The sequence below is a fragment of the Capra hircus genome, chromosome 25, assembly GCF_001704415.2.
Source record: "Capra hircus breed San Clemente chromosome 25, ASM170441v1, whole genome shotgun sequence".
In the NCBI taxonomy this organism is placed as follows: domain Eukaryota; kingdom Metazoa; phylum Chordata; class Mammalia; order Artiodactyla; family Bovidae; genus Capra; species Capra hircus.
In genome coordinates, this window is record NC_030832.1 from 32467181 (window position 1) to 32494337 (window position 27157).

The 27157-nt window shown below is 50.4% G+C and overlaps 2 protein-coding genes across 2 annotated transcripts; one reads left to right on the forward strand and one right to left on the reverse strand.

Annotated features, from left to right (window-relative positions):
* RCC1L (RCC1 like) lies at positions 1-27110 on the reverse strand. The gene is made up of 11 exons (XM_018040887.1): positions 26645-27110; positions 19712-19841; positions 16819-16947; positions 16065-16131; positions 15519-15570; positions 14681-14765; positions 11556-11737; positions 8567-8654; positions 7576-7749; positions 5144-5229; positions 1-752 (listed from the first exon to the last, which is right to left on the reverse strand). Exons 1-11 carry the CDS (start codon positions 26966-26968, stop codon positions 675-677), a joined length of 1395 nt encoding a protein of 464 aa, XP_017896376.1. The 5' UTR covers positions 26969-27110; the 3' UTR covers positions 1-674.
* LOC108633904 (protein CEBPZOS-like) lies at positions 12770-13742 on the forward strand. Its single transcript, XM_018040888.1, has one exon. It carries the CDS (start codon positions 13282-13284, stop codon positions 13522-13524), a length of 243 nt encoding a protein of 80 aa, XP_017896377.1. The 5' UTR covers positions 12770-13281; the 3' UTR covers positions 13525-13742.

Consider the following 27157-nt stretch of genomic DNA (forward strand, 5'->3'; position numbering starts at 1 on the left):
TTCTTAAAAATGAAAAGGCAGAAAATAGACTTTATTCCAAAAAAGACTTTTAAAAGATGTTAAAGAAAAGGACATGTTACGTTACTAACGTTTTTCACCATCTGAGTTTTCCTTCTCCAAGGCAAGCGCTCCAGCCAAGCTTTCGTGGATTGTGTTCAAAGCCCTTGGCCCGCAGAAATCTGGCCTTGCTCATCTTCCCAAGGGGCCTCTCAAGTCTTCTGAGCCAGGCAGGAAGAAGTGTTTCAAGGCAGGTGATTGTTGTGGGCCCACAGGGTTCCAGGCTGGTGCCCACTGGCATTTCCAGGGAGGACCCCTGCGCAGGGCTGTCAGCCAGCGTCCCAGCAGCGCGCAGAGGTGGCTGAGCGGACAAGCTCTCTGAAGACCAGACGTGACAGCAGATGCCACCGTGTGTCCCTGGGAAGGAGCTGAGATGAAACAGATCGTCCTCGCCCTGCCAGGGCCACTCAGCCCAGGGGCAGAGTCTGTGCCAAGCGCCTCACCCTGGGCTGGAGGCGGGACCGCCTCCGGCACTTCTAGTCACCCCGCTCCAGGCTGCGGGGAGTGCGGCCCAGCGCACGGAGGGCCCTGACCGTCTGGGGCCCCACCCAGAGCCCCGTGCTGCCCTGGCTGAGCAGGCCGGGCGGTCCTGGGCTCCAGCAGATCGAGGAGGAGGTTCAGATGAAGGACCTGGCCAGAGTCACCATATGATCCACGCCACACGCCATGTCCACGGGTTCCCCAGGCATAGTCACCTGAAAAAGCGAGACCCAGCGCACCGTGAGGGGGGGTAGCCTGGCGGGGGCCCAGCGAGGGCTGACCCTGGCTCTGCCTCTGGGTCAGCGATAGAACCGTCTGAGCCTCAGCCACCTACAGGCACCTGGCAGGTCAGCTGGGAGGGGCCATCCCAACTCCCCACTCAGTCAAGGGCAACACCTCCCACCCCCGAGAGGCCGCTCTGGGCCCCTGCGTGTGCCGTCCCAGGGCGTGGACACCCCACAGAGGCTGCTCCCCAGTAACGGCGACTCCCCAGGGGCGGCCACCTGCCCCAGGGGTCACCAGACAGCTCCCTGAGCAGCTCCAGAAACCGTCCCACCCCGTCCTGCCTGCGGGGCCACTGCAGGGAGGAGTCCTGCCAGGCCAGCGTCCTCACTCGCCTCACCCATCAGCCCCAGGCCCGGGCAGGCTGCAGAAGGGGTGCTGACTGCATCTCCAAAAGGGCCAGAGGCCTGGCTGGCGGCCCTGCCAACACGTTCTCACCGGCAGGGCCAACCCCGCGCGGGGGTGGAGGCCACGGCCTGGCCTGCTGGCCTTTACACGGACGCTCGTCATCCCTCAGCTCCACAGCTGGGCCCTGGAGAAGGGCACAGACACACTCCATGGTGCCCACGACACCAGCAGGATCCCCGGGCCCACACAGCCCCCCCAGCTCTCCAGGAGAAGGGCACTTGGCTTTCTCCTACTGTAGTATCATATTGTTGTTATTATTATTGCTATTGATTTGAATAGGTGACAGTCACATGGCTACCATATAAAATGACATTCTGAAGAGAAAGGTGTTATTGCCTCTGGATACCACCGCATCGTTGTCTGCCCTGCCCCCCACCTTCCCTAGGAATTGGAAACGACTTCTCACTGGTTTCTGCTCTCCCAGAGACGCTGTGTGCAGAGTGCCACTGGGGGTGTCTCCTTAGAGCTCCCGCCCCGGCTCCTCCCCGGCCGCTGCCGGGCGCAGGTGCTGCTCTCCTGCCTGCACCCGAGTCCTGCCCGCCCTCCCCTGGGCGGCAAAGTGACAGCTGGAGACGGCTCTGCAACAGCCTGCGGAGTTTACTGAGCTTCCGAGGGGACGACCCCGGCCAGATGGCCTGGCCTTTTAAAAGCCCTGAGGCAGCAGCGTCCACGGTTCAGAGACAAGTCCATTAAGGGCTCTGGGCCGCAAGGCAAATGGACGCTAGCACCAAGTCGTGCTGCCAGCCCTGCGCTAAACAAACGCCCTTGGCAAAACCTGTCACAGGAATCACTGAGCAAACACACCGCGGTGCCCCCGGCTCAAGCAAGGGCCCAGAGCTGCATAAAGTGCTCGGGGCTGGCCAGGGAGGCAGAAGAAAACACGCTGCCCGGGGTGCCCGGCCAGGTGAGCTCCCAGCAACCTCTCCGGCCGCGAGGGCGCCTTTGTTGACCTTCCCCGGGGGAGGCCACTCTCCGCGCTGACCGGCAGCCGAGCAGCCACGCTTAAGCGCCTCTGTCCTTGTTCCCCTAGGGCTGTGGCCCAAGAGCCCAAGGCAGAGGGGGCCACGTGGCCCTGGCTGACACCGGCCCCGGGAGCCTCTCTGGGGAGAAGCAGGCGGCCCCGCAGCCTCTGAACTGAGTCCAGGAGACGGCTGCCCTCAGCCATGTTCTATTTGTGTCCTCCTCGAGGTTAAAAGGACTTTCTATTTTAAACCAATTTACACTCCCATTATTGCAAAGGCAAACAGTTCCAGAAGCCGAACCGTATCTGCCCTGAGTAACTCTGAAGAGTATGAGCAGAATTAGTGTAGGAGCAACTCTACACAAGGGCAGGTTCCCAAGACACACGCCCACCAGGTCAGGGACAGAGAAAGGCCGAAAGGAGCACTGGACCAGCTGTCTGGGCCGCCAGACTCGCCACGTCCCTACTCAGCTGCACCCAAAGACACCCTGCCCGGCACCCAGAGGCGGGGCTACAGCCGAGGGGAGCCCGCCCAGCCTGCGAGGGGGCCCGGCCCCACAGCACATCCTCCCCCAGGGCGTCAGAACTGCCACGGCCTGCGGCTCCCGAAGAGGCCAAGTAAGAAAGGGCCCCTGAAGGCAGAGGGTCCCCAGGCCGGGCTCCAACCAACCAGCGAGGCCAAGTTCACATCGCAGCCCAGCACAGCGGACAGCGGGGCGACTGGGAAGTCAGTGTTTACGGGCGCAGGCTGGGGGGACAGCCCCACCTTCACCGGCAGAGCGCCTCGCCCCCAGGATGGCCGCCACCCTTCCCTGGGCAGGGGTGCAGCCTGAGCCCAGGGCGCGGGGCCACTACTGCACAGAGGGTCTCTCTCTGCATGTGCCCTCTCCTCCACGGCAGGGGACCCAGCTCAGGCCCTCAGAGAGGAGGCGGACCTTGGCGACATCTCCAAGTCAGACACTGAGTCTGAATCTGGGCTCCACTTCTCACTAGGTGCGCGACCTTAAAGAGATCACCGAACCTCTCTGAGCACCAGTGTGGAGCAGGAAGACATCCTGGATGCTCCTGGAAGGAGAGGCTTGGATCAGGTGACTCAGACGTCACCTCCTGGGCCTGTGAACCATGAGAAAAGCCCCGGTTCTGTGGGTCTAATAACCAGTTAGTACCACTACAGGAGCTACAAACATGGTTCTACTTTTTTTTTCCAGTTTTGTAGAATACTTTTTAAATGATGTAACATATCCCCTGCTGAAGATAAGTAAGAAAACATAATTTTTTAAGGAATAAAAATCACTTGCAATTGTTTTTTAAGTGAGACAACAGAACAGGCTGGAGAAGGTCCAACTACTCACCATCAGGCTAACCTCTAAGGGTCCAACCCAGCTAATGGGAGACTGGCTCCCGTCTCCACCGCTCTCCCAGAGCCCCAGCCTCACATCCTGGAGCCGGCACGGACCTCAGCACCATCCTCCCACCCCAACCAAAAGGAGACAAGGGGGCAAAGGAGCTCTGCAGATGCCCAATAGGAGACAGCACGTGGCCTGAGGGCGGCCGTCACAGGAACAGACCGGAGCGTCCTTGCCCTGATGGCGTTGGGGCCGGGAGCATGTCAGAGGGACGCTCGGGGTCCAGCCTGAACAGCAACAGGTCCGCCCGCAGGCCTGGCGCCCTCTGCTCCACCTCAGAGGCCAAGCCTGGCCTGGCCACTTCAGCAGTGAAGACACCCTCTGACGTCAAACCCGACTTCACGGCTGATCTTCGCTCTAATTTGAGGAAATGAAAGCAAGTGGAGAGCCTCGAGTCACAGCGGTCATTCATTCAAAGCCCGGTTGCTCAGCCATTTCCCAAGCTGCTCCCGCAGAAGGGAGCCCTTGGGGTGGGGTCGGGGCTCCCGAAGGACAAGTGGGATCCTGACTGCCCCACGCTCCTGCTCCTGGAGCAGCCGACCACTGCCCGCCGCCGCCACACCTCTCCTCTCCCAGGTTGGGGTCCCCAGAGGACAGCGGGGCTACCCCATCAGACTGGGAACAACTCGGGGGTGCACTCATCTTTCCCCAACAAGTTCAAAGCCTCCCTCTGACCAGTGTCTCTTGGAGACTGCACCGGAGGGAGGGCCAGCGAAGTTCACGGGAGCCAGGAGAGCCAAGAGCTAAGGGAAGGGCTGGGCGGGAGAAACAGCCAGTGAAACCAAAGCGCCTCCAGACACCTTCCGTGGGTTTTTGACAGATAAATCATCTTTTCAAAAATTAAAACATCTCTTTTGCATTTTTATGTGTTTTTTTAAAAGATGCTTTTACACAACCTCAAAACACATTAAAAATGATCCTTCAAAACAAAACATTTAGGCACACACGCACACACACACGCACACACACACACGAACACACACAAGCACGCATGCACACGAGCGCCTGATTCTCTACAGAGATCATCTCCGGAAGGGAAGGATGAAACCAGAAGCTGCCTCTGGGACAGGAGATGGGAGGCTTATTTTTCATAATACATTTTGTACCAGGTCCATATATTCTGTACTCAAAAGAATAAACAGCCTTGTTTAGAAGAACTTAAAGAACTGACTTAGTAAACAACATGAAGATAAACTACAACTTAAGAAGGACTCTCCCTTTAATTGTGAAATTAGCCTTTCTGTATAATTGCACCTCCTCCTGAGAAGAGCCTTGATGTTTCGGTCTGGTGGCTGTGGTAAGGCACTCGAAATATTAAACATCCTGCTTTCTTTTAAATTCGCTGTAAACCATTCCTCTCCACGGGCCTCGGTGAACAGCTCCTGGCACGTCAGCTCCTTCAGCCCACCCCCTCCCGTGTGGAGAGCGGGGACACCCGGCCTGCAGTCCACTCCTCCCTGAAGCGCCCTGAGGACCCGGCAACGGCCCGGCTGCTGCGTGCACTGTCGGCTCTGCAGGCACACCCTCAGGCCGCCCGGCCCAGCCTTACCCTCCACGGGAAGTACTGGTCTTCCAGGCGACCGATTCCCAGGCACCCTCGGATGTTCTTGCCCCACACAAACAGCTCTCCTCGGTCTGCAAAGAAAAAACAACGGTGGCTTGGTTGGGGCTTAGGCCAAGGGCAAGTCTCAAAGAGGAGGAAGGTTCATAAGAATAGGCCTTCTAGGACCCAGTACAAAAAGATCAATGTTAACCTTCAATTTCTCCCTGGCTTTATTAATGCTTGCTTTTGAAGGGACAAGTAAACAGTACCATCCCCAAACCAAACACATGTCCCAGCCCAGATTCAGACAGCGTCTTTCTCAGGGGAGATGAGCACGTGCCCGGAGGTGGGCCCAGGGCTCCTGCACACACAGCCCCCTCTGCTCAGCCCTTGCGGACACCCCCCATCGCCCAGCTGTGTGACCCTGCGCTCCACAATCCTGAGATCTCAGCATCCTCAAATCCCGGTCACACCCGGACAGAGTGAGAAGTAGGATAATCTGTCATTCCTTGTCTGGTCTCAGGAGCACTTGGTCAAGGGACACATGGTGACGGGGCGCCTCTCTGGGCTGGGTCTACGTCTGTGTGCTAGGAGCTGGGATGGCATGGGGACCGACAGGCATGTTCCTGTCCTCATCCAGGTGGAGCCAGTCCAACAGCGAAAAATAAATAACCCAACAAATGCATGATTTCCAACTGTAACAAGTGCCCTGAAGGAAGAGGACAGGCAGAGTGCTATAGGAACAGGCCAGGACACTGACTGGGGCTCTGGGAACCCCAGCCTCCAGGACGAACCCCCAGACTGGGACAGGCCCTCAGTCCAGACTTTCTCCCACACCGGCTTGGGGCATCCTCAGCACAGAGGCCCCATTCACAGCCCCAGCAGGCAGAAGGCTCTGGTGGTGGGAAAAAGGACGGACACGCAGGAGCTGGGACTGAAACAACCCAGCTGGCTCAGTAAAGGGCCCTTTGGTGACATATGTCAGAGCCTCTGCTCTGCCTGCCCTCCTTGGTCTTCCACCCAAGAGGGTACCTCAGGGGAAACCAGATGGCCGCAGGTCAATGCCAGGCCCGGGGACGGGAGACACCTGGGCCTGAGGCTCCCTCTCCTGAGGAACAGTCACTGGCACTGGGAGGGTGGCTGCTGGGTTCTGGGGGAAATCTAAGTAGGATTTCATTTCAGTGTGACCCACAGAGCTACATGGCAGAACAGCAGACAAAGGAATCTACCTTAGTCGTAGGTGAAGGCTGTGTGTGGATTCTGAAGTTCGTGACTTTGCACACAATTTAAGCCTTAAATATTTGGGAAATTACAGATAATCGTCACCTTTAGAATCCACCCCTACCAACTCTTCTTTGCCACGTCGGAACAGCTTTAAAACGCTCATGTGACACATATATTTGCAGATGGAGGTGGCTGACCCTGCGTGGGGGGTGGGGAGGGTTCACCCCAGTTCCCCCTGCTATCACTGGGGTGCCTCAGGGCACAGTCAGACAGCACTGCGCATCCCCAGCACAGCAGCTGCCACAGCTTCAAAACCCCCAAACCAAAACACAGAGCGCGACCGAGAGGCTGTGGACTCTGGAGCCTCCAGGGGGCGCTCATCTGGAGCGGGCCTCACGCTAGCAGGAGGCCGGAGAACAGACGACGGGGACCCCAAACTGACCGTCCCAGCTCAGATGTTTCAAGAAGAAAATAACTACTTGCCAGGAGATGGAAAGGTCTTTATAATTGCAAGGAAAAGGCGAATTTATAATACTTAAAAGTCATAAAATGAAATGTTTAGTTCAGTCTTTTCAAGTCAACTAAAGAGGAGCGAATTGACCCGACAGCCGCGGTGGTGGGATGAGGGCTGTAATCGAGAAGCGCAGACACGCTGGAGGTCTGCAGGGTAACTGGATAGCTCATGGCTCTGCAATTGGGCAGACCTCTGAGAAAGCCTCCATTTCCGCCTCCCATTTGATCACTCTCCCCCAGCACTCTGGAGAAACAGGGCACGTCCACCTCCCCGAAACCACAGGACGGCCTGACGCATGCACCTCCTGCGCTCCAGGCTGGACGAGGGGTGGGCATGGCCAGGAGGAAGCCCCGCGCGGTCACTTCCTGCTCGCCCACCGCGGATGCCGCCAAACCCCCACTGGTTTCCCCCGGGCCCACTCCAGGGTCCCCTCTCCCAACCACCGACTGTGTCCTCTTGAGAAACTCACTGTAATGTTAGCCTAACCACAAACCAGATGAACCGAAAACAAACCTCCGGGATGAAAAGGAGACACATTACACAACCTCAAGCCGAACAACTTCTGGATCAGCCGCTCTCTCTAATTATCCACACAAGGGCGCCACTCAGCTGGATGGATGGAAACAGAGTGGCCCACGGCCAGGGGCTGAACCCGAGAGGCCCGGCCAGGCCTCGGGGCTGCAGGGGCCTGGTCACTTACTGGTCAGGGCGGCGAAGTGGCTCAGCCCGCAGCGAATGCGGGAGACCTGGACTCCCGGGTTGAACTCCGCCAGGCCAAAGAGAGTGGGTGGAATCATTTCTGGAAGAGCGGTTTCCAAGAGGTTTGGTCCCTTCCCAAGAATTCCGTAGCCCCAGACGAAAACATGTCCTTCTCCTGGATTACAGTAAAAACAACGGTCAGGAAGTCAAACCAAGCACAGCCCTCCCTCTCAAGAAATTCAAACCACACCACCAAGATGTGTTACGTCCACATGCATTTTTTTCCTTTTTTCTTTTCCCTCCTCTTGCTTGGCAAGAACACGTTGAGATAGATACTTAAATTAATGTTTCTTTTCTCCTCTTTCAAATTCGTGCTTGTGGAGGATGTCTAGCCAGCTAACCAATCTCAGAACACAGACATCCCAGATCTTGAGGGTGCTGGACAGGGCTGCTCCATAAATCACCCACAGACCCCACGTGAACACAGGGGAGCCTTACAAGGACAGCTTTTCCCAACACGGAGCAGGAGATGGAGCCAAGTACCCACACGACTCCTGGCCAGATTCTAAAACTCGCAATGACTTTCAGGTTGTAAAAAGTTTCACACTGATCAGTGGTTCCAGATGCGTAATCCCAGGGGGCGTGGCTCTCAGGATCCCGACCCTAGGCCTCTTCTCCTGTGTGCCCGTGGGCTCTTGGCACAGTCTCTCTGGAGAAGGCAGGGCTGGAGTCTTTGGCCCAGGCTCAGGGAGAGGAAGCAAGCCAGCCAGGGGTCTGCAATCCTCAGTTCTACGCTGGCTCTTTGTCAATGTATAAATCACAGCTGTTAGCCTTCTGTCAAGAACATCAGTCACCCTCCCCCTCTGTGGACTGAACTCTGATCTTCCCACAGGCCCACTCCCCACACTGAGAGCCGGACCCAGTGGACACAAGCACTTCCGCACCCATCCCACCCGCAGCTTCCCAGGGAACAGCCCACAAGAGGGGCTCACCGTTTAACACCGCACAGCCTGTGCCCCCACACGCAGCCTGCTTCACCTGCCCCACTCCTGAGAAGGGCAAGCACCGGGGGACGTTCACCTGCATCAGAGGAAGGGGCCACACCGTTAGGAAGACAAACCAGCGAGAACGTGGAAACACTATTTCGTGTACAGGGTAGGTCTAAGTCCCAGTTCATTCAGCCCTCCCCTAGATAATCCTGAAAACCATACAGGTGCTGAGGGTCTAACAGGGCAGGGGGGAGACGAGGGAGCAGGACACCCCGTCCCGCTCTGGGAGTGCAGTCCAGTGGAGGAGGCAGACGTCAGCCAAGACGAATGCAGGATGAACCTGCGCTGAGTGCAGTGAAGGGAGGGCGCGTGTCGGGAGCGCAGTCAGGAGGAAGCAGCCAGGGGAGGAGAAAAGGAAACCCCAGGTCGGGCAGGTGGAAGTGCAGCGAGGGCGAGGCGCGCGTGGCACGCTCAGGAGTTTCAGCAGGTCAGGGTGGCCGCAGTCGGGAACGAGGGGGAGTATTTGCAAGATGCCGGTGGAGAGAAGGGAAACCAGACCACGTGGGACGGCGGCTGACCACAGAAAGGATCTGGTCTCTACCCTGAGCATAACGGGGAGGCAGTACGGGTTCCAAGTGAGAGAAGGATGTGACTTCGAGAGGGTAAGTGGACGTGGGAAACGATGGAGAAGGGCCAGGGTGGGGGGATGAGCACGGATTCACTCCAGGATGTTCTGAACCTGCAGTGCCTAGAGACGGCCAAGTGGCCTACTTAGCCTTCCAGCAGGCTTTGGTCTTGGAAAGATGGATTTTAAGAGCTTCAGTGACAGATATGGGTCTTTTCAGAGTCATGGGCAGATGGAGACAGCTGGAGGATAACGACCCCTAAGCTAACTAAAGGGGCTTACTGATCTTAGATGGCGCAAGGCTGCTGGCCAGGCCTGGCATCCACTACCCGGCTCACACAGCTCCTCTGCCCAACTGGGCTCTGGCACACAGCCCTCAGCAAAGGCTGAGAAACGCTCCAGCAAACAGCCATGGAAATGCACCACTGCTGTCCCTGATAGAGTGAGGCTCAGGCCATGTGAAGGATCAGGGCTGTGGTGGGCTGCTTCCAAACACGGGACCTGTCTCCTGCAGGTCACACCTTGTACCGTCTGCGCCCTGCCGTGTGGGGGGCTGGGCTGGTGACTTGCTTCTACAGAACAGAATGCCAGCAAATGTGAGGGGAAGCCACTACCGGGATGAACTTGTAGAGCACTGGCTTATGTCTCACTGACACGCTCGCTCACCCTCTTGTCTGCCTGCTCGGCTGAAGCCAGCTGCTGCGCTGGGAGCCGCCATGCAGAGACGCCTGCATGGCAAGGAGCCGAGGAAGGCTCGGCCGACCGCTGTGAGCTGGCCAAGCACCAGTGAGGCCCAGGGGCCCCGGGGCCAGCAATCCATGGGGACCTGCACCCCGCTGCGAACCACCAGTATGGGCCCAGAGGCAGAGCCCTCCCAAGGTGAACCCCAAGAAAGAGACTCAGAGCCAAAGACCCAGCCAAGCCAGCCCTAGATCTGACTCACAAAAACTGAGAGAGAATAAATATGGGTTGTTTTAAGCCATCACATGGTAGGGTCATTTGTTACACAGCACAGGTAACAACGACATGACCCTAGACCTGTCCCCACGGGAAGGCCGTGCAGACACTGATCTCAGGCCTTGGTATCAGGAAGCCCAGTCCTTCTCCTGAACACTTTATTTGCAGTTTATCTTACGAAAACAATGAATCATTAAATGACCACGTTTTCTGGGACTTCCCTGGTGATACAGTGGCTAAGACTCTGAGCTTCCCACTCCAGGAGGCCCAGGTTCAATCCCTGGTCAGGGAACTAGGTCCCACATGCCACAACTAAGATCTGACACAACCCAGTGAATAAATAAAAATAAACACATTAAAATAATAACTGATCACCTTTCCTTCTGTTTTGGCTACTAGGAAGTTCAGCACCGAATCTGCAGCCACTTCCAGCCAGTGTGTCAGACCACAGAGAACCAATTATTTGTATCTGATTAGCTGAACTTTATCCCTTTGTGCGTACTTCTTTACCTATTAACATATGTTTAAAACTCTTCTGTATGTTGTCAGAAGCTTGATGATATTAAGTCGTTATCACTTAGAGACATGTACTGATTTATAAAGTCTAGGATTTGCTTCAAAGTAACGCAGGACAGAGAAGCAGATGGGATTGCAGATGTGATGGAACTGGCCATCAGGTGTGCAGGGCTTTCTGGAGAGGAGGGTGGGGAGGGTTGACGAAAATGCTCTGGAACTAGGTCCTGGTGACAGTTACACAGCCTTGTGAATGTACTAAAACCCACTAAGTCATATAATCTAAAACAGTAAATTATCTATTTTTTTAAACGCACCATTGGTTGGCAATTATTGAATATGGGTAATGGCTACATAAAAATTAATTATGCAGTAAGGCCTACTTTTTGCTTATATTTGGAACTTCCCTTAATAAAACATTTAAAACCCTACTGCATTGTACGGATGGTGGCCCCCTGCGGTGACGGCGGGGTCGCACTGGGGAGACACCACAGGCTGGGTGCCGGGGCTTTCCTGCATGACCTGGAGGCCGCATGGCATCTTCATCAAGGGGCACACACTCTGGACAGCAGCAAAAGGCCCACTGGGATGTTGTAGAAACGTGTGTAAACAGCCTCACTTCCCCTTTCAGAACAGGACAGGACACACAGATATACCCTAACTACTGCTCTAAGCCAGGACTAGCTTATAGAAGTATTGATAATGAAGGCTTTTGAACCTAAGCTTTCTTTCTAGGCTCCAAAGAGATCGTCAAGCACTCGGCCCCTTGAAGAGGCAGCCTCAGCTCAGGCGAGGCCTACACAGCAGTCTGCACATCTCCCCTTGGTGACGGACCTCTTCTGCATGTCCTTAACACCACTTCCAAGCCCCCAGCCCAGGCTGCCAATGACCGCGTACCTGTGTGGAGTCGGTGACAGAGGCCAGCTGCAGGTACTCAGAGTTGCCCCAGCCGAAGAGGCCACCATCGGCTGACACGGCCAGGCAGCAGTCCCCGTAGGTGGCCACCTGGACGACGTTCACTCCGGCCAGGTCTCCACCCAGCTTGGTGGGCGTGCTGGTGATATTGTAGTGACCCAGGCCTGACATGATGGAAAACTGCGTTACTCAAACACTTGCCTTGACTTACTATGTGCCAAACACCGTTTTAAGCACTTTGCAAAGATCAACTCAGAATCCTAATCAGTTCCCTCGGCACGCTGTACAACTTCCTGTTCCATGTTCTCTAAAAACATCAGAGTGATCATTTACATGCAAAACCCTTGATATTTCCTAAGTCTGATTCAAGTTAGAAACCTTTTCAAGATGAAACGCCACCACACAATGGGCCTATCAGACCTCGTATACATCATACAGGCACAACTCGACCCACAGCACTTTGCAGCTACTGCGCTGTTAACTGAAGGTCTGCGGCAGCCCTGTACTGTCAGGTGACGGTGAACACTTTGGAGGCAGTATTGTTTTAATGAAGATATATACATTGTTTTAGACATAATGCTTTTGCACACTTAATAGACTACAGTAGAAACACAACTCCTATATGCACCGGGAAACCAAAGTTACAACAAGCAATTCCGGAGGCACTGCTGGAGGCACCTGGGAGAAACTAAAGGAAATTTCTAAGAGCCCATGCAGTGTCAACCCCCCATGCCATCCCCTGAAAACAACAAAGAGAAACTGGCAAACTGGTGTGGTAAACAGTGAGCCGAGGAAAAGACAGGGCTTGCCAGGAGGGCAAACGTCGCTATCAGCTCGGCAACGGAGGGTAACCCCTTGGGCAGCAGATGAGGGAGACCCCCAAACCACAGAGCTCTGCTTACACTAGGTTTCCTCCAAGGAGCCCAAAGCAGTGTCAGACTGGCAACACCCGCCAGCAACAGGCAACGCGAAACCTGTATATCATCTTTTGTATACACCAAATATGGAGAAGGAAACGGCAACCCACTCCAGTGTTCTTGCCTGGAGAATCCCAGGGACAGCAGAGCCTGGTGGGCTGCCGTCTATGGGGTTGCACAGAGTCAGACACAACTGAAGCGACTTAGCAGCAGCAGCAGCATACACCAAATATAATCTATATACTAAAAAAGATTTTTAAAAATTAACTCTAATGTTGAAGGGTTATGAAACAACCTGCATACTGAGATAGAAACTGCTTTAGACCCGATGGTCAGGGGGACCTTCACTGAAGAGATAACCTCAAGCCAAGGTCTCAGAATGAAAGGGAGAGTGAAGAAGAGCACGCCAGGCTGAGGGAACAGCATGTGCAAAGGTCCCGTGGCAGCAGAGGAGGGGGCTCCCGATCAGGGTGCAGGGGGCCCGCGGGGCTGGACTCAGAGCCTGGCGAGCAAGGGCAGTGAGGCCACGTGACAGCAGATTTCTGGAGTGGCGCCAGGAAACTAAACCAGGGTTCTCTCCAGCACCGGGACTTTCACCTCATTCCTTGGTCTATGCTGTCAAAAATGTACCAATTTCATTCTTTTTATAAAAAGCTGATCTTTAAAAGTTACTCACACCAAGATTTGAAAAAATAAAAAGGAAGCTTCAACTTTACAGATACTAAAGAAATGCACACTTTAAAAACTGGCACTGGGGCGCATGCGCAGCCCCATGGAGCCCGCACTTCAGGATGTCCCGATCTATGGGTCCACTGGCAAAGAAGATCTTTAAAGGAGTGTTAGTAGCTGAACTTATGGGCGTTTTTGGAGCATATTTTTCGTTTAATAAGATGAACACAAGCCAAGATTTCAGGCATACAATGAGCAAAAAATTCCCCTTCATCTTAGAAGTTTATTACAAATCCATTGAACACTCTGGAATGTATGGAATCAGAGAGCAAGATCAAGAAAAATGGCTGAGCAATAAAAATTAGGAATTTGACCATCAATCAAAGTTTGATTTCAAAGTATTTCAAAGTATCAGGCAAGATTAAAATTCTGAAATTGACAAGGATGTATTTTCAATATTTAAGGTTAACTGTAAATTCTAAGTCAGACATTTTGTTCTTGGAGTAACTGTGAAGAAGTGATGGAGGGTTTGTTTATTGTGTTATAACTAGTTTTGTTTACTACTTGAAATAAAGTGGTTCTTAAAAAAAAAATAAATAAAATAAAAATAAAAATAAAAACTGGCACTGGGATTAAACCAGGACACTTAAACTGACAATAATCCCTGCAAGAGGGCTGATGATTAAATCAGCACTTCTGTACACTGCTGATGTCAACGTAAGTCATTTCCAATAGTGAAACTTTTGGAAAGCAATAATATAACAGTATATCCTGAAAACAATAAAAATATTCTAATCCTCTGACCCACGCCTAGGAAATTTATCCCAGGGCAACAATCAAAATAAAGGGAAAAGCTAGACACGTATCTGTGACAAATGTCGTATCTGCAATGGTTACTGCATCCCCCCCACCCCCCCACCCCCGCCAAAAGCTACCCGATAAAATAACTAAATTATTAGTTTACCTTATAGTACATGAACTGGATGCTCTATCATACAAATATTAAAAACTGTGCAAATTATACCAACATGGGAAAATGTTTCATGTAAATTTAACAATAAAACAGGCATATAAAAATCACACCTCTGAGTACCATAAACAATGTTCACATATGAATAAGGACAGGGAAAAAACATGAGTCGAGGGACAAAGATGACGTGTTGAGGTGGCGGGATGATAGAGGATTTACACAAGGTTTAAATCTTAAATTTACGGTCCTCCCTTCAGACAGACACGGAACACGGAGAGGTAAGCTGCGCGAGGATGATAAAGCTCCTCTCTCACTCCTCTCTCCCTTAATCTTCTTCTCAAATCAGTTGAAGCCCAGCTCCCGTTAGGGGGCATTTGTCTCTGAAAAGACTCAGACTTGGATGGTGGGGCAGCGCCAGTCCTCTGTCCAATCCAGGAGCTGGGGGTGAGGGTCAGGGAGGGGACACGCGGGAAGGGACAGGAGAGGGAAGGGCCAGATGAAGGCAGCTGCGCCATCCCCTGGGGAGGGGGCGGGGGAGGAAGGGACACTACCTGTCTGCCCGTCCGCACCCCATCCACAAGAATACACTTCTCCCTGATCCGTCAGGAACAGACTGTGGTCCTGGCCGCAGGCAACCTACCGCACAAACGGAGGCGAGATGACTGGTGAAAAGGAATCCTTAGCACCCTGCTGTCCTGGCCCCAGTGCCCAAAGCTAGGCACCACTGCCCACCACTCCAGAGTGCCACAGGGGCCAGGCGGCAGGCTGCCCTGCCCTGCTCCATGGCCGACTCTTTCTCAATCCAGCACAGTCCGGCCTGTGTCTCCCGCTCCCCTGAAACTGCTCTGGCTAAAAGCAAAACGGTGCCTGGTGTCCTAAGGAGAGAACCCGAGCGCCCCTCCACCCCACTCCACCCCAGGAACCACGCCCTCCTCCAGAAGCCCTTCTCTCCTTCCAGTCCAGCCCGGGTAGGAGTAATAGATCTCCTTCTGGTGCCCTCATAAGCGCTTTCTGTGTACATTCATTCACACAGTTAAGTATCTACCATGTGCCAGACACTGTACCATGGATGAGAATAAAATGGTTAGCAGGATAAAGCAGCCTGGAACGCAGAGCTCGAATTACACTCTGATACTGCTGGTATATAACCTGCCTCTCCCCAGAGTGTTACTCACCCTCCCCAATTTTTATTAAACTTTGTATCCCCACAAGCTGGAGTAAGCCCTGACCTAGAACAGGCTGGCAACAATACTTACTAAAATCATTTATTAATTCAGAAAATCACCATAACAGTTTGTCATCAGCTCACCCAAATTTCACCCTTTCAAAATCACCTCCAGGTGGGGAGTCGGGGGGCAAGACCAGTGGTCCTCAGCCCCCATCTCTTACCTGGACCACCTGTCCATCGAAGTCCTGCATCCTATGAACTCTGTGACTCTCACTACAGCCAGGAGAAATTTGGGGAGAAGCATGGTAAGCACTGGGTGATTCCAGCCCCTCTCGTCACCTCAACCAGCGGCCCCCACATGCACACAGTAACGTCAGGGAAACTCTCAGGGTCAAATACAAGGAAGAGGGAGGTCTGGGCGTGAAAGTGAAACAAAACAAAATCCTTTGGTGACTTTATATGCTACAGACTTCTGAATGTTATTTAGACCTACCAGCATAATATGAGCAGCTAGAGGGAAATTTTTTTTTAAAGATTAGCAGAATTTTTAAGTTAATCAGGCTGGTGGAAGCAACAAATGAAATCAAAGACATTCCAGCATCAGACAGGGCTCAGGCGCCCTCCCTCCCACTCGCACCAGAATGATGCTCTCCACGCCTTCCGGGGACCTCCCACTGTGTTTTACAACTCTGGGGGTCTCTCACATCTCACAGAGTGTTTAACACTCGACACAACCTGGGGAAGGGGTAGCAATTTTGGGAACTCACCTATAAATTTCATTCTCGACCACCTTTCTTCCGCACTGCCCGTAAGAATTATTCCCCATGCTGAAGACTAAAGGATAAAGCGCCAATCAAATCAGCTCTGCAGGGTCCTGGAATCCTCAAGACTGGGAGGGGAGTCTCACATGTGGTTCTAGTCCAACCACTTGCCCCAGCTGCCACTCAGCTTCCTTCTCCAACATTCCCAGCCTCTGCAGGCGCCCCTACGGGAGTGCTGGGGTCCAGGCCGAACAAGACAGCTCAGGCCGCTGTTGCCATGCCTTCTGCCTCCCCGCCTGGGTCCTGGGGGTGCTTCTCAGGAACGCCACATGATGAGGTGAGCATATCTCGTGAAATGAAGGCCTCAGCACCCCCATTCCCTGGACCTGTCAATGACGCTGCCCTCAAAGCCAAGCCCATGTCAGCAAACAGGCTGCTTTCAGTACGAGGGAAAGCCATCTACACCCACACACAGAGTCCGGCTTGGTGGCTCCGGGGCTAAGGAGAAGTAGCTCATGACACGGTGCAAGCCGTCATGTTTATAAATACAGACAGAGATTTTCCAAGAGCCACAGAGGGCAAAGAACATGGAAGAGTTGCCAAGGTCGGCCCCACACCGCTCTCTTGAGCCATCCCACTGACTTGCTAGGGAAATACCAACAGCTTCACTAACTAGATGGGGCCCAACCCCACGAACCCTTCAGGCCCAGCCGCAGGAAAGCGGCCCCCCAGCTCCCACACCCCGGGACAGGTCCATCACCTCCTTCGCCATCCGTCAGGACGAGCGAGTGGGCTCTGCCACAGGAGACCTGCAGCACCCGCGTCTCCTGGGGCCTGTCCAGTGGCAGCGGCACGGGCGAGGGCTCCAGCACGTACTCGTATCCCCTCGCTGAAACGAGATCGAGCAGGTGCGCACGTGTTACACAGCCCGGAGACGCACTGCGAGGAGAACGCCGGCCCCGCCCCCCGCCCCCCGCCCCCGGCGTCCATCACACGATGAGCTACTGTAAAGCATACTTAGTCCTATTAAAGAAATCTCTTCCCATGTCATTTAAAACCTGCTGGATTTTTTTTTTCTTTTTTTGGCCACAACACACAGCCTGCAGAATATTAGCTCCCAGACCAGGGATCAAACCCACACCCCCACAGTGGCAGTGTGGAGTCTTAGCTGCTAGACCACCAGGGAAGTCCCACCTTCTGGATTTTTAAGGAAAGGAAAAGCACTGTCTGCCTGCAGCCCCCATTAGAATGCATCAGTAGAGTGAAGAAGAGCATATATAGTATGATACCACTCAGAGTAAAAGCAAAAAGAATACATAGATGCATGTGCTTCCTTCCACATGCACAAAATCTCTCTAGGAGGATAAACTGGAAACTGCTGACATATGCTGTCTTCAGGGAGAAGAGCTGTGTGGCCTGGAGGACAGAAGTGGAAAGCACACTTGTCACTATATATTTAACCGCGCCTTTAAGATTCTGAAGCATGTATGTCATCTATTCAAAACAGAAAATTTTAATATTTAAATAAGTGAGAAAGGGAGGAAAGTGTTTTAGAAGGCACCCCAAAGAATCTTATTGTTCTTTACAATCCTACTGGAGAAGCCAGATTGGCCTATATAGGGAATTCCTACAGTACGTTTTGGGCTTCCCTGGTGACACAGTAAAGAATCTGCCTGGAATGCAGGCGATTCCTAGGTCGGGAAGATCCCCTGGAGGAGGAAATGGCACTCTACTCCAGTATTCTTGCCTGAAGAATTCCATAGATAGAAGAGCCTGAGGCTACAGTCCATGGGGTCACAAAGAGAGGGACATGACTGAGGTATGACACTTTCACTACCGTAGGTTTTGAACGGTGAACTTCTGAATATTTGTAACAGGCTGGAGTTAAGATCCGCCAGTGTCCCGGTTCTCAGCCACTCAAGACCCTACTCTTTTCTCCCATGAATCACACGTTTAAAAACATTTCATTTACCAAATATATGGCGTTACTATCATACATGCCTGTTGGTATTCACTTGTGACTGATATAATTTTCAAACAGAGCTTTTGATCAGCATGGAATAACTGTAATTTATCACAAGATAATAATGTAACTCTAAGCTAAACCAAAGGCACTGGATAACGCTGTTAGTGTATCAGCCTTATTAACTGCGAAAATTCTGTATTTTAAAATACTAAAAACCTCACGTCTCCTATTGCTATAGTCACTGACCCCTAAGGGCCTAGGAAGCAGCAAAGACATAACATTTGAAGGGAATCTGAAGTGTTACAGCACTCGGGGAATCTGGCTCACTTCCAGCCGCCAACTGACAGGAAAGAAAGAGGACAGGAGACCACACAGCGCCATGGGGGTGCGATCAGCACACCCCAACCTGGACACCCCTGCAGGACAATCGCCATGATGCCTTCAGTAACTGAATGCCAAGGAGAAAAAGACGGACGCAGACTCAAAAGACTTTCAAAAGTCTCATCAACCAATCAATGTCTGGTCTTTATCTGGACCTTGATTCAAATAAATTTTTGAAAATATAAACCTAATGATACTTATGAGATAACAGGCGATTTAAACACTGTGGGGGGAGTTCCCTGGCAGTCAGGGTTTGGCACTTTCACTGCTGTGAAAGTTTAATTACCCGGGGTTTAATCTCTGGTCAAGTAGCTAAGATCCTGCAAGCCAAGCAGCACAGCCATAAAGAAAAATAAAATAAAATAAACACTGGATATCTGCTGATATCAAATGACTATACTGCTAATTATTTTTGGGTGTGATAATGGTATCTTTTTTTTTAAGAATTCTTAATTTTTTTAGATATATACTGAAATATTCATGAAAAAAATCAATAATGTTAGGATTTGCTTCAAATTTGTCGAGGGGGATGGTGGAGGCTGAATAGAGCACGAAGCGTGAGCTGATGACTGCTGGAGCTGGTGGCAGTACACCCGGTGCACTAGCCTCTTCCGTCCATGTCCACACATAGTAAAGGGCATAAAGCAGGTAACGTGGCATCTCGCAGCTAATAAAGACTTCGGTACTAATTTATAAAAGACTCCCAATATAAAATTAAGTGAAGAAAGGCAGAAAACAAAACATATGCTGTAATCAAAACTATATTTTTAAATATATTTGCATATGAATAAAGGAATAGGAAAAAATGGAAGGGAAGGTTTATCCAGTATATTTCTCAGTAATGAGTCCTTTATTTAAAAAAAAATGCTTCTTCTTGTACTTATAATTGATTTACTACTGTCTACTTGTAAAACTGTCATTATAAATAATTAACGTTTTTACAATTCAAGTTTCGAATACCTGGAATCAAACCTCCATCTTAAGGATTTCATTGAATTTTTCCCCTTAGACCATATTGTAGGCACTGCAGAATATTTCAAGTGATCTCCAAGCTAGGGAAAAAAGGGTCATGTCTTTGGGGCCGAAAAGAATACCTTTACTCATCAGCAAATGCTCCTTTGCCTAAAGGTTCAATGTTATTACCAAACAGGATGAAAAATAATCTGGTCTAGATGGTTTCAAACAACACTTTAAAGACTCCATCTATTTTGTTGCTACGGTTTGGTTTATGAAACCATATTCTTAAAAATCAAAGTGCCTTTTCAGACCACTCACAGTAGGGAGAAACCAAGGTGAGAATACTTACTTTTATCTTTCCGGCTCCTGTGAAATCCAAGCTGGGAATCTTTGTTGAGCCCCATACCCCAAACTTTCGTAATATCCTTGGTTTTAGAAGAGAGCAACGTGAATCCATATCCACAGGCGGCAGATGAAATCTGAAAGGAAAAAAAAAAAATTCCCATAAAGCATTGACTGATATGGGACATAAGTTTTCCCAGCAATAAATCACAGGTTGTTTATCCATTTCAAGAACCAACACTATTACTATAGCAACTAACACTTACTGGAGGTTTACCACGTGTTAAGGCTTGATATGCACAACCTCATTCAATCTTCAGCCACCCAGTGGTCTAGGTATCAAATGATCCCCATTCACCAAGACACAGTCTCGCAGGGTAAACTTGAGGACTACCTTAGTTTAAGTTTGAATCTTGGCAAGATCAAATGGTTGACCACTGGCAGACCTTCACCCGGAGAAGGCAATGGCACCCCACTCCAGTACTCTTGCCTGGAAAATTCCATGGACGGAGGAGCCTGGTAGGCTGCAGTCCATGGGGTCGCTAGCAGTCAGACACGACTGAGCAACTTCACTTTCACTTTTCACTTTCATGCATTGGAGAAGGAAATGGCAACCCAGTCCAGTGTTCTTGCCTGGAGAATCCCAAGGACGGCAGAGCCTGGTGGGCTGCCGTCTATGGGGTTGCACAGAGTCGGACACGACTGAAGCGACTTAGCAGCAGCAGCAGCAGCAGCAGCAGCAGCAGACCTTTACCAGCTGTGTAACCTGAGACAGACTACTTAACTTCTCTGTGTCTCTTTCCCTATATGCAAAATAGTTAACAACAGTGTCTCTCCTATAACAGTTAGGAGTAGTTGTGAAGACTAAATGAGTTAATATAGTTGAAACTCTTAAGAGTAAACAGTACCTGGCTTAATGTAAGAGCTATATAATGTGCTTATTATTAACGGTAGTAACAGTAGTATTTGGTATATAAGAAAGTCAAACCTCCTAGAAGCAAGATCCGATGCTGTAAAGAGCAATATTGCATAGGAACCTGGAATGTCAGATCCATGAATCAAGGCAAACTGGAAGTGGTCAAACAAGAGATGGCAAGGGTGAACATCGACATTCTAGGAATCAGCGAACTAAAATGGACTGGAATGGGTGAATTTAACTCAGATGACCATTATATCTACCACTGCGGGCAGGAATCCCTCAGAAGAAATGGAGTCGCCATCATGGTCAACAAAAGAGTCCAAAATGCAGTACTTGGATGCAATCTCAAAAACGACAGAATGATCTCTCTTCGTCTCCATTCAATATCACAGTTATCCAAGTCTATGCCCCAACCAGTAATGCTGAAGAAGCTGAAGTTGAACGGTTTTATGAAGACCTAGAAGACCTTTTAGAACTAACACCCAAAAAAGATGTCCTTTTCATTACAGGGGACTGGAATGCAAAAGTAGAAAGTCAAGAAACACCTGGACTAACGGGCAAATCTGGCCTTGGAATGCGGAATGAAGCACGGCAAAGACTAATAGAGTTCTGCCAAGAAAATGCACTGGTCATAGCAAACACCCTCTTCCAACAACACAAGAGAAGACTCTACACATGGACACCACCAGATGGTCAACACCGAAATCAGATTGATTATATTCTATGCAGCCAAAGATGGAGAAGCTCTATACAGTCAACGAAAACAAGACCAGGAGCTGACTGTGGCTCAGATCATGAACTCCTTATTGCCAAATTCAGACTTAAATTGAAGAAAGTAGGGAAAACAGCTAGACCATTCAGGTATGACCTAAATCAAATCCCTTATGATTATACAGTGGAAGTGAGAAATAGATTTAAGGGCCTAGATCTGATAGATAGAGTGCCTGATGAACTATGGAATGAGGTTCGTGACACTGTACAGGAGACAGGGATCAAGACCATCCCCATGGAAAAGAAATGCAAAAAAGCAAAATGGCTGTCTGGGGAGGCCTTACAAATAGCTGTGAAAAGAAGAGAGGCGAAAAGCATAGGAGAAAAGGAAAGATATCAGCATCTGAATGCAGAGTTCCAAAGAATAGCAAGAAGAGATAAGAAAGCCTTCTTCAGCGATCAACGCAAAGAAATAGAGGAAAACAACAGAATGGGAAAGACTAGAGATCTCTTCAAGAAAATTAGAGATACCAAGGGAACATTTCATGAAAAGATGGGCTCAATAAAGGACAGAAATGGTCTGAACCTAACAGAAGCAGACGATATTAAGAAGAGGTGGCAAGAATACATGGAAGAACTGTAAAACACAGATCTTCACGACCCAGATAATCATGATGGTGTGATCACTAATCTAGAGCCAGACATCCTGGAATGTGAAGTCAAGTGGGCCTTAGAAAGCATCACTATGAACAAAGCTAGTGGAAGTGATGGAATTCCAGTTGAGCTGTTTCAAATCCTGAAAGATGATGCTGTGAAAGTGCTGCACTCAATATGCGAGCAAATTTGGAAAACTCAGCAGTGGCCACAGGACTGGAAAAGGTCCGTTTTCATTCCAATTCCAAAGAAAGGCAATGCAAAAGAATGCTCAAAGTATCCACAATTGCACTCATCTCACATGCTAGTAAAGTCATGCTCAAAATTCTCCAAGCCACGCTTCAGCAATACATGAACCATGAACTCCCTGATGTTCAAGCTGGTTTTAGAAAAGGCAGAGGAACCAGAGATCAAATTGCCAACATCCGCTGGATCATAGAAAAAGCAAGACAGTTCCAGAAAAACATCTATTTCTGCTTTCTTGACTATGCCAAAGCCTTTGATTGTGTGGATCACAATAAACTATGGAAAATTCTGAAAGAGATGGGAATACCAGACCACCTAACCTGCCTCTTGAGAAATCTGTATGCAGGCCAGGAAGCAACAGTTAGAACTGGACATGGAACAACAGACTGGTTCCAAATAGGAAAAGGAGTACGTCAAGGCTGTATATTGTCACCCAGCTTATTTAACTTCTATGCAGAGTACATCATGAGAAACGCTGGGCTGGAAGAAACACAAGCTGGAATCAAGATTGCCAGGAGAAATATCAATAACCTCAGATATGCAGATGACACCACCCTCATGGCAGAAAGTGAAGAGGAGCTAAAAAGCCTCTTGATGAAAGTGAAAGAGGAGAGTGAAAAAGTTGACTTAAAGCTCAACATTCAGAAAACGAAGATCATGGCACCCAGTCTCATCACTTCATGGGAAAATAGATGGGGAAACAGTGGAAACAGTGTCAGACTTTATTTTCTGGGGCTCCAAAATCACTGTAGATGGTGACTGTAGCCATAAAATTAAAAGACGCTTACTCCTTAGAAGAAAAGTTATGATCAACCTAGATAGTATATTCAAAAGCAGAGACATTACTTTGCCGACTAATGTCCGTCTAGTCAAGGCTATGGTTTTTCCTGTGGTCATGTATGGATGTGAGAGTTGGACTGTGAAGAAGGCTGAGCGCCAAAGAATTGATGCTTTTGAACTGTGGTGTTGGAGAAGACTCTTGAGAGTCCCTTGGACTGCAAGGAGATCCAACCAGTCCATTCTGAAGGAGATCAGCCCTGGGATTTCTTTGGAAGGAATGATGCTAAAGCTGAAACTCCAGTACTTTGGCCACCTCATGCGAAGAGTTGACTCATTGGAAAAGACTCTGATGCTGGGAGGGATTGGGGGCAGGAGGAGAAGGGGACGACTAAGGATGAGATGGTTGGATGGCATCATGGACTCGATGGACGTGAGTCTGAGTGAACTCCAGGAGTTGGTGATGGACAGGGTTAGCTCCTGTGCCGGCTGAGCTGGGTTAGCTGGAGCAACTCGGGACAAGAAGTCTACAAACCCTGGTATTTCTTGCCTGTAGGTCTAGCAGCCCTTTGTGAGTAATTTCTTGATTTGTTTGCCTTTGATTCATGGGGGTCGCAAAGAGTAGGACACGACTGAGTGACTGAACTGAACTGCACTGAGAAATTAGGTAACTTGCCTAAGCTGATTGCGGAGTGTGTGCTATTAATCCTTATGCTACATTGTTATAGTCTCAAACCACTACTTCCATGAAGAAGAGTTAGTCATCACAGCCACCATAAATATGACACACTGCCTGATCCCACCTTCACAGATCCGATAAGGAAACCGAGTCTTCAGTGGGGCTGGTAACAAACCAAAGGCAGCCTGGCTGTAAGGTCAACTCCCTTTCCACAATACCCAGAGGGCCCTGAGACAATCCTGGTTTACACCTGATGCCCTAAAGTTCACTCTCAAGCAAATGAGAACAAATTACATGGTCACCCTAATGTTCCTCCATTATCTCTTGGCTGTTTATAGTTTACCAAAGGCCTACATAGTTGATCTCAGAGACTTCATGTAAATCTAACCTAATCCTGATGAAAATGCTAGCTTACCATGATAATGAACAAACATGAGTTTTGTTTTGTTTTTACATTTTTTAACTCCAGCATATCTTGAAGAAAGCGAGCTAAATATTTCTTTTTAAATTTGATGACCTGTTTAATCGAGTCATCCAAAAGTTACAGATCCCTCCTTCTGCCCTGTGACATTTTCTCTCATAACATTCACATGGAACATACACAGATGCACCATTACATCAGTAAAAACAAAAAAACACCTCAGTCCTCTGGTCTCTTGGAATGGCTCCACCTCCAAGGAAATGACCCACTAGGGACGCAGGAGACAACCCCTGACCACACAACAGGAATCACAGAAAACTGAGTTCCGAAGCCACTGCTCAGCACACTATACGATTACTCTCCTCTGTTTATTCAACAGCCAACAAATATTTGGGTAGCACCTGCTATATTATTAAATCTGCCAGTAAGTGAAAAGGCTTTGAACACTACTTGACACAGTGTCAGCATTAAGCAATGTTTGTTATAATAAAGCGCCAGAAGGGGGCTTTCCAACTCTGGTGGTGTGAAGAGGTTAGGTAATATTTCCCCCAAAAAACAAGCATAAAACTGGAGAAAACTGTAAAAAAAAAACAACAAACCACAACCATTTCAGGGCTCCAGAAGTCAATCAAAGGCAAACAAATCAAGAAATTACTCACAAAGGGCTGCTAGACCTACAGGCAAGAAATACCAGGGTTTGTAGACTTCTTGTCCCGAGTTGCTCCAGCTAACCCAGCTCAGCCGGCACAGGAGTTAGAAAAGGGCAGTGCTGACGGTGAAAACCATCAGTTTTGTTGCTTAGACAGACTTAATTGGGGGTAAAGGGTGAAAACTCATGCCCTACAGCAAATTCAGCAGGAAACAAACAAGGAAGATTCGCAATTCAGTAGAGTCTGAGGTTGCAATCCTGACTGGGGAGGAGAAATGTAACGGGCAGGTCCTAGAAATGAGAGTTACAGAAAGCTCTTCACACCTGCACTGGCTGACAGGGAAACTGCACAAGGAGCTCCCAATAAGAAGAGCTGAGGCCGACCTGAGATCAGGCTGAACTTTTAATGTGATCCCCAACCCACACACAGAATGAAAGCAGAGAGCAGAAAACTTAGTAGCTCAAGGTGTCTGAGCACAGCCTCTGCCCAAATCACTGGCAAACCCCAAGAAGTCTGACTTTAAAAAAAAAAAAAAAAAAAGGACAGTTGGGAGAGGGGGGCGGAACAAAACAGAAACACAAGCAATGTCAGCAGCCACACACAGCAGGGGAGACTGACTCCCTAGATTACAGAAAAGTTAGTTGCTAAGTCTGTCCGACTCTTCGGCGACCCCGTGAACCTGCCAGGCTCCTCTGTCCTTGGGATTTCCCAAGCAAGAATAGTGGAGTGGCTAGCCAGCCATTTCCTCCTCCAGGGGATCGTCCCAACCGCATCTCCTGCATTGGCAGGCTTTCTTTACCACTGAGCCACCAGGGAGGCCCACATACCATACACAAAAATTAACTCAAATGACTGGCTCCACAGACCAAAATATAAGAACTCAAACTATGAAGATCCTAGACAAAAACATAGGAAAATTATCTTTGCAATCTTGGGATGGGCAAAGGTTTCTTAGATATACCAAATGCCTGATCCACACCAGAAAACCTCATCAACTGCACTTCATTCAAATTAAAAACTTTTGCTTTCTGAAGGACACTATTAAAATAAAATCAAGAACTGGCAGAAAATATATGCACATATCAGATATGTGATAAAGCACCTACATCCAGAACACATAAATAACTCTCACAACTCAACATTAAGGAAGTTAAACAATCTTTCACTGAAGCTTAATCCCCGTTTCTCTGGTGCTCCCTATTTAGGGCAAAAGATCGTGTGTTATCCTTGACAGAAAAGTCAGAAGCCAAAGTGGTCCAATCTGCTTCTTTTCCACCACCTACCAAGATGTCCACAATCACGCCAAGCAAGAACCTATCCTAGACATCCATTTCTGCTTTTCTAGATACTGGCTGCCACAATAAGGCGCCCTCCGGGAGCGGTTCTTTACTGCATCTTTTCAAGTCTGTGTCAACTCAGGGGCCTCCTGTGCAACCATTCCAGTGTGTTTAGACCTCTCATCCTCGCTCTCATTCCTGTTACTACTCCAGTTGACATTTCCTTTCCGAGCTATTCACCGACTCCAGCCGGCCCACATTTTCTCAGACCTTTTGAAAGTCAGCTTTCCTAGCAGCAGAACTTCTGGAGTCTGGCCCGAGAGCGAATCCCTAAGTACCGAACACCTACCAACTGTGGGGCAATGGGCCGGTCCCTTAACCTCTCTGAGCCTCCCCTTCCTCTCCCGTAACTGTGGCAACGAGCCCGGCTCACGGGGTGTCGCGCGAATGATGCGAGCCGGACACAACACCCTCCCCTTCGGGGAGGGTCGTTCTCCCCGAAGTTTGTCCACCTATCGTCGCCAACCCTCCAAGAAGGTCTCAGGAGGAATGGCGAAGGCTAGAGAGTGGCACCGAGGGAGCGAGGGAAGAAGCCGCAGTCCTCACCTTTTGGTCCAGCTCCAGGCGGTAGGGCACGGCCTGGATCCTGCGGCGCGGCCGCGAGCCGGCGCGGGGCTGAGGTCCGGAGCCGGGCAGCACGAAGGTGGGCACTCCCAGCGCCCCGGAGAAGCTGAAGCCCCACACGAAGATTCGGTCGGCGCGAGTCGCACGCTCGCCCACGTACTGGAACACTGGCGCATCGGCCTCGGCCTCCGCCGCCTCGCGCCGGCTCCGCGAGCGTCCGGCCGCTGTCCAATGTCCGCGGCCCGGCCCCAGCCCACTCAGCCGGCGCCCCAGCCGAGCCACCGCCGCCAGCGTCGCCACCGCCATCCTCCGTCTCACGCCTTACCAGCTCCTGGGCGCCGCCATATTGGTGACCCTTGACCTTACGCCCCGGCGGAAGAGGCTGCGGCCTCGTTTACTATTGGCTGAAAGCAAAGGCCTTGAGGTCAGCCAATGGCTGAGGGCGGCGGGAGAGCTGGGCTGGGCTAGGCAGAAACCGGTATCCACCGATCCTGA